At 57.8% G+C, this 11,556-nt stretch overlaps 1 protein-coding gene across 1 annotated transcript; it reads right to left on the reverse strand.

Annotated features, from left to right (window-relative positions):
* Positions 1–1,968: 1,968 nt before the first annotated feature.
* Positions 1,969–10,248, reverse strand: pagr1 (PAXIP1 associated glutamate-rich protein 1). Its single transcript, XM_080184715.1, is given in 5 exon segments — positions 1,969–2,214; positions 3,286–3,365; positions 4,303–4,343; positions 4,345–4,588; positions 10,049–10,248. Coding segments are annotated over 5 exon segments (711 nt in total). The 5' UTR covers positions 10,213–10,248; the 3' UTR covers positions 1,969–2,032.
* Between the last annotated feature and the right edge of the window lie 1,308 nt (positions 10,249–11,556).

Genomic DNA, 11,556 nt, shown 5'->3' on the forward strand with positions numbered 1-11,556 from the left:
GTTATTGGACATCAGTCAGTCCCCGTGTGTGTGTGTGGGGTGGGTACACCCACAGTGCTGTTAGGGAGGGAGTTCCAGGATTGTGATTGGACATCAGTCAGTCCCCGTGTGTGTGTGTGGTGTAGGTACACCCACAGTGCTGTTAGGGAGGGAGTTCCAGGATTGTGATTGGACATCAGTCAGTCCCGTGTGTGTGTGGGGTAGGTACACCCACAGCGCTGTTAGGGAGGGAGTTCCGGGATTTGGACCCCAGTGAAGGAACGTCCGATATATTTTCAAGTCGGGATGGTGTGTGGGGGGACTGGGAGGGGGGAACTTGCAGGCGGTGGGTGTTTCCCATGTGTCTGTTGCCACCCCCTCCCCCACCGTTGCTCTCTGTCCTTCTTGGTGGGTAGAGGTGGTGGGTTTGGAGGGTGCTGTTGAAGGAGCCTTGGCGAGTTGCTGCAGGGCATCCAGTAGTTGGTGTGCACAGCTGCCGCTGTGCGTCGGTGATGGAGGGAGTGAATGTCGAAGGTGGGGGGTTAGTTTGTCAATCGGGGGGAGGCGGGGGGGTGGGAGTAGGAACTGCTTTGTCCTGGATGGTGTCGAGCTTTTCGAGTGTTGTTGGGAGCTGCACCCATCCAGGCGAGCGGAGAGTGTCCCGTCACACACCTGACTTGTGTCCTTGTAGATGGTGGAACAGAAGGTGAGTTACTCTCTGCAGGATTCCCAGCCTCTGATCCATTGAAGGGTCAGTGCTGAGGGAGCGCCGCACTGTGGGAGAGTTGGTGCTGAGGAGCGCCGCACTGTGGGAGGGTCGGTGCTGAGGGAGTCCCGCACTGTGGGAGGGTCGGTGCTGAGGGAGTCCCGCACTGTGGGAGGGTCGGTGCTGAGGGAGTGCCACACTGTGGGAGGGTCGGTGCTGAGGGAGTGCCGCACTGTGGGAGGGTCGGTGCTGAGGGAGTCCTGTACTGTGGGAGGGTTGGTGCTGAGGGAGCGCCGCACTGCGGGAGGGTCAGTGCTGAGGGAGCGCCGCACTGTGGGGAGGGTCGGTGCTGAGGGAGCGCCGCACTGTGGGGAGGGTCGGTGCTGAGGGAGTCCCGCACTGTGGGAGGGTCGGTGCTGAGGGAGCGCCGCACTGTGGGAGGGTTGGTGCTGAGGGAGCGCCGCACTGCGGGAGGGTCAGTGCTGAGGGAGCGCCGCACTGTGGGGAGGGTCGGTGCTGAGGGAGCGCCGCACTGTGGGGAGGGTCGGTGCTGAGGGAGTCCCGCACTGTGGGAGGGTCGGTGCTGAGGGAGTCCCGCACTGTGGGGAGGGTCGGTGCTGAGGGAGTGCCACACTGTGGGAGGGTCGGTGCTGAGGGAGTCCCGCACTGTGGGAGGGTCGGTGCTGAGGGAGTGCCGCACTGTGGGGAGGGTTGGTGCTGAGGGAGTCCCGCACTGTGGGAGGGTCGGTGCTGAGGGAGTCCCGCACTGTGGGAGGGTCGGTGCTGAGGGAGTCCCGCACTGTGGGAGGGTCGGTGCTGAGGGAGTCCCGCACTGTGGGAGGGTCGGTGCTGAGGGAGACCCGCACTGTGGGAGGGTCGGTGCTGAGGGAGCGCCGCACTGTGGGAGGGTCGGTGCTGAGGGAGTCCCGCACTGTGGGAGGGTCGGTGCTGAGGGAGTCCCGCACTGTGGGGAGGGTCGGTGCTGAGGGAGCGCCGCACTGTGGGAGGGTCGGTGCTGAGGGAGCGCCGCACTGTGGGGAGGGTCGGTGCTGAGGGAGCACCGCACTGTGGGAGGGTCGGTGCTGAGGGAGTCCCGCACTGTGGGGAGGGTCGGTGCTGAGGGAGTCCCGCACTGTGTGGGATATTTTGTGTGAGAGTGTCCCCTCAGTGTGAGTATGTCGCTGCAGTGCTCCCTCACTGTGTGCCCCCGTCTTCCCCCCACGGTGCTCCCTCAGTGTGTGTGGTTCCCTCCACCCCCACACTCCCTCAGTGTGTCCCCCTCCCCGGCCGCTCCCTCAGTGTCCAGCCCAGACCCTCACAATCCTGCCGGCTGTTCCGCCGTGGGGGTCAGTACTTGCGCCGCTGGAAGATGCCCCGGGTTCTCAGTGGGCTGGCCAGTTCCTCAGCGTCCAGCTCGAAGATGTCCTTCCCCGTCTTAATCATTTGCTCCTCGATCTTCTTGTGCCTCTTCATGTCGGACAGAACCTTGTCCAGCCGGGCCTCGCGCCTCTGGGTCCGGACCGACGTGCCTGGGGGGTGGGGGAGGGGGAGCGTGGGGGAACAGGGAGAGATCAAATCCCGGCAAGAGGGCGAGGAAGGAGGCAGCGCGGAGGGAGCGAGGGGGAGGGCGCAGGGAGCGAGGGGGGAGGAGGGAGCGAGTGGGGGAGGGAGGAGGGAGCGAGGAGGGAGAGCGGAGGGAGGGCGGAGGGAGCGAGAAAGGAACACACAGACACTCTCTCATGCACAGACGCGCACTCCCTGTCACACGCAAGCACGCACACTCTCTCTCACGTGCACTCTCCAGCGCGCACTCTCTCTCGCGCGCACGCATCTCTAGCACGCACTCTCTCTCGCGCGCGCGCATTCTCTAGCACGCACTCTCTCTCGCGCGCACTCTCTCGCGCACATGCTCTCTCTCTCGCACGCGCGCTCCCTCTTGCACACACTCTCTCACGCGTGCACTCTCGTACACGCTCTCTCACACACGCGCTCTCTCTCTCACGCGTGCTCTCTCTCTCACGTGCGCTCTCTCTCACGCGCGCTCTCTCTCACGCGTGCTCTCTCTCTCTCACGCGCTCTCTATCTCTCACGCGCTCTCTCTCTCTCACGCGCGCTCTCTCTCTCTCACGCGCGCTCTCTCTCTCTCACGCGCGCTCTCTCTCTCTCACGCGTGCTCTCTCTCTCACACGTGCTCTCTCTCACATGCACTCTCTCACGCGTGCACTCTCTCTCACGCGCGCACTTTCTCGCACGCACGCTCTCTCTCACACGTGCTCTCTCTCACATGCACTCTCTCACGCATGCACTCTCTCACGCATGCACTCTCTCACGCATGCACTCTCTCATGCATGCACTCTCTCACGCGTGCACTCTCTCTCGCATGCACTCTCTCACGCATGCGCTCTCTCACGCGTGCACTCTCTCACGCGTGCACTCTCTCACGCGTGCACTCTCTCACGCGTGCACTCTCTCTCATGCGTGCACTCTCTCTCATGCGCTCTCTACCGCGCACGCTCTCTCTCTCGCGCACGCTCTCTCTCTCGCGCACACACTCTCTCTCTCTCTCTCGCGCGCGCACTCTCTGTGACTCTCTCACATACCTGGAGTCCGTCTCAATCCCATGAACGATTTCTGGGGCGTGGGTTCATCATCAAAATCAAATTCAGTCGGCAGCTGAGGTCTGGAATAGAAAGAGTGCGTTCGAAAGACAGCGGGAGAGAGAGATAGAGAAAGGGAGAGAGAGAGACAGAGAGAGAGAGAGAGACAGAGACAGAGAGAGAGAGAGAGAGAGAGAGACAGAGACAGACAGAGACAGAGAGAGAGACAGAGACAGAGAGAGAGACAGAGACAGAGAGAGAGAGAGAGAGACAGAGACAGACAGAGACAGAGAGACAGAGAGAGAGAGAGAGAGAGAGACAGAGACAGACAGAGACAGAGAGACAGAAAGAGAGAGACAGAGACAGAGAGAGAGACAGAGACAGAGAGAGAGAGAGAGACAGAGAGAGACAGTCAGAGCTTTTTTGATCTTTCAGAGTCTCTGAGGGATTTATTTTGATTTAACCACTAGAAGTTGCTGAAAGGTCGATATTCCCCCCCTCACACACACTTTAACAGATTGTGAAGCGAGGGTTTTTTTCTCTGAGTGGGTGTTAGTCATCAGAGAGGGGGTCAACTCAAAAGTTCCAAGTTTATTTATTCCTGTCATAATTCAGCTTACGTTAACACTGCAATGAAGTTACTGTGGAAATCCCCCCCTTGTCGCCCACACTCCTGTCCGGGTCACACTGAGGGGGAGAATTCAGCACGGCCCCAATCCACCCCTAACCAGCGCGTCTCTCAGACTGTGGGAGGAAACCCACGCAGACACGGGGAGAATGTGCAGACTCTGCACAGACAGTGACCCCCGAGACCGGGAATCGAACCCGGATCCCTGGCACTGTTCCCCCCCCCCCTCTCCCCCCACAGCCCCCTCCCCCTCTCTCCCCCCCCCCACCCCGACAGCCCCCCTCTCCACTGCCGCAGCCCCCTTCCCCCCCACAACCCCGTCCCCTCGCTGCTGTCCCCCCCCCACCTCTCCCTCCGCAGCCCCCCCCTCCCCCCCCCCCCTTCCTTCTTACTTCTCGTCGGCCTCCGCCTCCGCCTCCTCTTCCTCCCCTCCTCCTCCTCCTCCTGGGGGTCCCCCTCGGGGGTGGGGGCCGGCGGGGCAGGGGCCTGACGCTCAGCTCCAGGGCGCCCCCCTCGGCCAGGACCTCGTACATGCGGCGGATCTCCTGGGGGTCGGGGCTCCAGCCCTCCGCCTCCTCCAGCTCCGCGTCGCTGCATTCCACGCACCAGCTCTCCTCGGCGTCCAGGGTCAGCTCCGCCACCCCCACCACTGGGAGAGGTTCCTCCGCCTCCATCCGCCTGGCTCGGGGTCGGGGGGGGGGGGGGGGGGGGGAACGAGGCGGGGGGTGTGTGTGTGTGTGTGGACCTCACTGCAACAAGCTCCGCTGGAGGGGGAGAGAGAGAGAGAGAGAGGGGGAGAGGGTCAGACACAGCACAAGAGGGGTAATCGTGTAGATTTCATACTTTTATGTATTGATAGGGCAGAGGGATCTGGGCGTACAGGTACACAGAGTATTGATAGGCAGAGGGATCTGGGCGTACAGGTACACAGAGTATTGAGAGGCAGAGGGATCCGGGCGTACAGGTACACAGAGTATTGACAGGCAGAGGGATCTGGGCGTACAGGTACACAGAGTATTGATAGGCAGAGGGATCTGGGCGTACAGGTTCACAGAGTATTGATAGGCAGAGGGATCCGGGCGTACAGGTACACAGAGTATTGACAGGCAGAGGGATCTGGGTGTACAGGTACACAGAGTATTGATAGGCAGAGGGATCTGGGTGTACAGGTACACAGAGTATTGATAGGCAGAGGGATCTGGGCGTACAGGTACACAGAGTATTGACAGGCAGAGGGATCTGGGTGTACAGGTACACAGAGTATTGATAGGCAGAGGGATCTGGGCGTACAGGTACACAGAGTATTGATAGGCAGAGGGATCTGGGCGTACAGGTACACAGAGTATTGATAGGCAGAGGGATCTGGGCGTACAGGTACACAGAGTATTGATAGGCAGAGGGATCTGGGCGTACAGGTACACAGAGTATTGATAGGCAGAGGGATCTGGGCGTACAGGTACACAGAGTATTGATAGGCAGAGGGATCCGGGCGTACAGGTACACAGAGTATTGATAGGCAGAGGGATCTGGGCGTACAGGTACACAGAGTATTGATAGGCAGTGGGATCTGGGTGTACAGTTACACAGGGTATTGATAGGCAGAGGGATCTGGGCGTACAGGTACACAGAGTATTGATAGGCAGAGGGATCTGGGTGTACAGGTACACAGAGTATTGATAGGCAGAGGGATCTGGGTGTACAGGTACACAGAGTATTGATAGGCAGAGGGATCTGGGCGTACAGATACACAGGTCACTGAAAGTGGCAATGCAGATGGAGAAGGTGGTCAAGAAGGCATACGGCATGCTTGCCTTCATCGGCCGGGGCACTGAGTTTAAAAACTGGCAAGTCACGTTGCAGCTTTATAGAACCTTAGTGAGGCCGCACTTGGAATATAGAGTTCAATTCTGGGTCACCCACACTACCAGAAGGATGTGGAGGCTTTGGAGAGGGTTACAGAAAAGATTTACCAGGATGTTGTCCCCTGGTACGGAGGGCATTAGCTATGGGGAGAGGTTGGAGAAACTTGGTTTGTTCTCACTGGAGGTTGAGGGGGAGACCTGATAGAAGTCTACAAGATGATGAGGGACAGAGTGGAGAGTCAGAAGCTTTTTCCCCCCCCAGGGTGGAAGAGTCAATTACGCGGGGGGCACAGGTTTAAGGTGCGAGGGGCAAGGTTTAAAGGAGATGTACGAGGCAGATTTTTTTACACAGAGGGGGGGTGGGTGCCTGGGACTCGCTGCCGGGAGTGGAAGCGGATACGGGAGTGAGTTTTAAGGGGGCGTCTGGACAAATCCATGAATAGGATGGGAATAGAGGGATACGGTCCCCAGAAGGGTAGGGGGGGTTTAGTTCAGTCGGGGCAGCACGGGGCGGTGCAGGAGGGGCCGGAGGGCCTGTTCCCGTGCTGGAATTTTCTTTGTTCAACTTGTACACCTCTGACCGTGCGGCCAAACTCCCCTCCATCTCCATTTCCAAGTTGGTTGACCCACACCACCGCAGTGGGGTCGGATCTCAAACGACGACGAGACAGAGAATGAGATCGAGAATCTGGCGCAGGGACAATAATCTCTCCCTCAACGTCAACACAACCAAGGAGATGGTCATCGACTTCAGGAGGGAGAACGTGCCCCGTCTACATCAACGGGGACAGAGTGGAAACAGAAACAGAGAGGATAGGAGCAGGCGGAGGCCATTTGGCCCTTCGAGCCTCCTCCCCCATTCACCACCGTCATGTCCGATCGTCCAATCCAATAGCCTAATCCTGCTTTCTCCCCCACAACCTTTGACCCATTGGCCCCCAAGCTCTATAATCACCTCTTGAATACATCCAATGTTCTGGCATCAACTGCGTCCCGTGGGAATGAATCCCACAGGCTCACCGAGTGAAGAAATGTCTCCTCACCTCCCTCCTAAATGGTCCCCCAGTCCTCAGACCCCCTGGTTCTGGACTCCCCCCATCATCGGGGAACACCCTCACTGCATCTACCCTGTCCAGGCGAATGGGATGTTGGCCTTTATAGCGAGGGGGGGTAGAATATAAAAGCAGGGAGGTCTTGCTGCAACTGTACAGGGCACTGGTGAGGCCGCAGCTGGAGTACTGTGTGCAGTTTTGGTCGCCGCACTTGTGCAAGGATATTTTGGCCTTGGAGGGAGTGCAGAGGAGGTTTACTAAGCTGATGCCGGAGATGAGGGGGTTAGACTATGAAGAGAGACTGAATAGACTGGGTCTGTACTCGTTGGAGTTTAGAAGGATGAGGGGGGGGATCTTACAGAGACGTATAAGATAATGAAAGGGATGGATAGGGTAGAGGGAGAGAGATTCTTCCCGCTCAGAAAGGACAGCAGGACTAGAGGGCACAGCCTCAAGATAAGAGGGGGGCAGTTTAGATCAGAGTTGAGGAGGAACTTCTTCACTCAAAGGGTGGTGAATCTCTGGAATTCTCTGCCCGTTGAAGTGGTGGAGGCTGCCTCGCTGAATATATTGAAGTCACGGGTAGATAGGTTTCTGATAGACAGGGGAGAAAGCGGGAAAGTGGAACTGATCCACTATCAGATCAGCCATGATCTTATTGAATGGCGGGGCAGGCTCGAAGGGCTGGATGGCCAACTCCTGCTCCTATTTCTTATGTTCTTATGTCCTGTTAGAATTTTATAAATCTCTGTGAGAGTCCCCCTCAGTCTGAACTCCAGCGGAGACAATCCTAACCTGGTCAATCTCTCCTCGTACATCAGTCCCCCCAGAATCCGCCTGGTAAAATGGTCGAAACCTTCATGTTTTTAGGTGTCCAGATCACCAACAACCTGTCCTGGCTGATCTTATCGTGGACTCAGCTCCCCTTACCCGCCCACTCACCTTAATTCCTTTGCTGTTCCAAAATCTATCTATCCTTGCCTCAAAAACATTCAACGAGGGAGCCTCAACTGGGCAGGAAATTCCACAGATTCACAACCCTTTGTGTGAAGAAGTTCCTCCTGAACTCAGTCCTAAATCCGCTTCCCCTTATTTTGAGGCTGTGCCCCCCTAGTTCCAGTTTCACCCACCAACTTCCCTGCTTCTATCTTGTCTATTCCCTTTATAATCTTATCTGTTTCTATAAGATCTCCCCCTCATTCTGAATTCCAGTGAGCATAGCCCCCGTCTACTCAGTCTCTCCTCATAATCCAACTCTCTCAACTCCAGAATCGACCCTAATGAATCTCCTCTGCCCCCCCCTCCAGGGCCAGTATATCCTTTCTCGAGAAAGGAGACCGAAACTGTACACAGTAACTCCAGGTGTGGCCTCACCAGCACCTTGACATAACCGCGCTGTTTTTAAACTCCATCCCTCTGGCAACGAAGGACAAAATTCCTTCTTTATGACCTGCTGTGCCAGCAAACCAACTCCTGGAGATCCCTGCACAAGGACGCCCAGATCCCTCTGCGCAGCAAACTCCTGCAAACCAACTCCTGGAGATTCCTGCACAAGGACGCCCAGATCCCTCTGCGCAGCAAACTCCTGCAAACCAACTTCCTTGAGATTCCTGCACAAGGACGCTTAGGTCCCTCTGCACAGCACACGTTGCAACTTCTTTTACCCATTTAAATAACAGGAGGAGGCCATTCAGCCCCTCTAGCCTGTAAATAGCCCCTCCTTACGAGCTCACCTTGGCCGGGTTAACCTTGCAAACGCCACTGATCGTGCCCAACAACACCTGAAGACAGGGAATAAACCTTAGCCAGACCCAAATAAGAATGGCATTACCCCTTTAAATGTAACTGGTTCCTCAACTGCCCTCTGTAGGTCAGGTTTAAATCAAAAAAAAAAGACTCTGTGGCAAATATATCTCAATGTTTAAAGGTTCTGCACTGCCCCAGCTGTGAAATTTCTCTTAAAAAAATTAAGTTATTTGATGTGTATCTCGCTTTAAGAACCTCCTCATGTCCCGCAAGATGGAGGGAATGATTGACAGGTAGAGAGGGGCGGGTCCAGGGTGTGTTTCCGGTCTGTGATTGACAGGGGGACTGTCCAATCAAGACCGGGCGGTCGGGATGATGATTGACGGGCAGATAGAGGGCGTATCCATGCGTGTTTCCGGTGGGTGATTGACAGCAAGGCCGTCCAATCAACACCGGCGATTGGGTGGATGATTGACGGGTAAGGAGACGGCGAAGCCAAGGGTGTTTCCGGTCCCTGATTGACAGCAAGGCGGTCCAATCACGACTGGGCACACGGGAGGATGATTGACAGACAGGGAGAGGGCGGATCTATGCGCGTTTCCGGTGGGTGATTGACAGCAAGGCCGGCCAATCAAGAGCGGGCGCACGGGAGGATGATTGACAGTCAGGGAGAGGGCGTATCCAAGGGTGTTTCCGGTCCCTGATTGACAGCAAAGCCGTCCAATCCAGACTGGGCACTCGGGGTGGATGATTGAGGTAGGGAGGGCGTATCCATGAATGTTTCCGGTGGGTGATTGACAGTATAGCCGTCCAATCAAGAGCGGGCGTTTAGGAGGATGATTGACAGTTAGGAGAGGGCGTAACCATGGGTGTTTCCGGACTCTGATTGACAGCAAGGCCGTCCAATCAAGACCGGGCGTACGGGAGGATGATTGACAGGTAGGGAATGGGCGTATCCATGAACGTTTCTGGGACCTGATTGACGGCCGGTTGGTCTCATCGGAGACCGGTTTCTGTTCGGGTGGCGCGCGATGGGGAGAATGGCAAGAGGGCGGCTCTTCTGGCTCTGACGGCGCCTGATTGACATCGGCGCTGACCAACCAGAAGACGAGGAAGATGTACGTAGGGTGATTGACATACGTTCTGCCCAATCCGCGGCCTGGCTGAGGGACTCACACAGAAGTGCGCGCGGACAGGGGAGGGCGGTGACATACAGTGCCCGGGCGCGCCATGATTGGCGAGCCACCGTGATTGACAGGCGGAGTACCGAATCGAACGGACAAATGACAAGAGTGGGCGCAGGATGGACACGTGAGCGGGCCAATCGGCACGGAGGATGAGATGGGCGGACCGGATGGACGGTCCAATCAGATGGAGAGATTAGCGCGGCAGGGCATGATGGGCAGATATCCTGTCCAATCGGATTGCAGACAGGCCGGGAACCCGATTGGTCGATCGAGGCGGGAGGGCGTACTCACCTACGGTGATTGACAGCGGCGAGGACCAGTCCAAAATGCGAGGCCGTGCCGATGGATGGGTCGTCGGGGTTTGAGAGAAGCAGGGGGCAAATTGGACGGGCGGCGGGCAGAGCGGATCGACCCGATCGTCCGCTTGTCTGGGCGGGAAGGAATATGATTGACATCCACCCCGAGAGCGGGCTGGGTGATGTACATCTAGGACAGCCCAATCAGAAAGAGCAACGTCACGGGGGTGGGGAAAGGAGGATGAGTGACAGCGGAGCTGTCCAATCGGATTCGGGACGAAAGGCGTTGCTGGACACCCATTGGGCAAAGCGTTGAAGCGGGCCGTTGATTGACAGGGGTGCTGCCCAATCACACCCTGGCCTGGAGCAGCGGGTGGACAAATGGGGAGCGGCGCCTGGACAGGAGGGGGCGGATAATTGACAGGCAGTTTGTCCAATGGGGCCCGGGTTTGGCGGAATGAGCGGGACGCTGATTGGCGGTGGGTGAATGGCAGGCCAATCGGAAACGGTTTTCGAGGCGTAGGCGGGAGAATGAAAGGCGGCGCGTAGGAGGCGGGCAACTGTTGATTGACAGGTGCTCACCCAATGGGATGTGAGGCTGGCAGGCGTACTGGCCGCTGATTGGTTAACGGGTAAGATGACGTATGATTGACGGGCGACTGGCCCAACAGAAGGGGGAAACGAACGCCTAGGGCTCGTCGAAGATTGGGCAGATTGGGGACTGCAATGGCTGATTGACAGGCGGCTAGCCCAATAGAATGTGAAGGCGGAGGGGCGAGGTGATTGACGGCGGTCCGGTCCAATGGAATGCGGAGGCGGGTGCTCGGTCTTACGAATGGTTCAGATTGGCTTCAGGACTGGCTGACTGACGGTCGGCTGATGCAATAGCACATGGGGGGGGGACAGCGTTGCCGGGCGACGATTGTCGATAGGGCTGATTGACAGGTGCCTGCTCCAATAGAATGTGAGGGTGATTCAGATAAGCTGGAACACGATTGGACATGGAGGGGCGGGGACTGTTGATTGACGGCCGTCTGGACCAATAAAATGGGGGTTGGCCAAGAGCGAGGCCGGGTGACGATTGGCGTAGCGGGAGGGGGAGGAGGGGGCGGGAGGAGAGAGCTCGACGCCCATTGGCCGCGGATGTTGACGGGAGGAGGGGATGTAGTAGATGGACGGCGCGCCGATCCAATCGGGTGCGGGTGGGAGGCGGGACGGGACTCTGATTGGCAGAGCGCGGTGATTGACGGGGCGGTGGTCCAATGGGGGTGTGTGCGCGGCGTGGGGGCGGGGAGAGAGCGCCAGATTTGAATCGGTTGTCCGTTGGGGCCGAGGACGCGGAGTGGCTGCCAGAGGCCGAGACAGAGACCCAGACAGAGAGGGAGACAGAGACCCAGACAGAGAGGGAGACAGAGACCCTGACAGAGAGGGAGACAGAGACCCAGACAGAGAGGGAGACAGAGACCCAGACAGAGAGGGAGACAGAGACCCTGACAGAGAGGG

Source organism: Carcharhinus amblyrhynchos, unplaced genomic scaffold (genome assembly GCF_965287045.1).
Source record: "Carcharhinus amblyrhynchos unplaced genomic scaffold, sCarAmb.v2.hapA scaffold_888, whole genome shotgun sequence".
Taxonomy (NCBI): domain Eukaryota; kingdom Metazoa; phylum Chordata; class Chondrichthyes; order Carcharhiniformes; family Carcharhinidae; genus Carcharhinus; species Carcharhinus amblyrhynchos.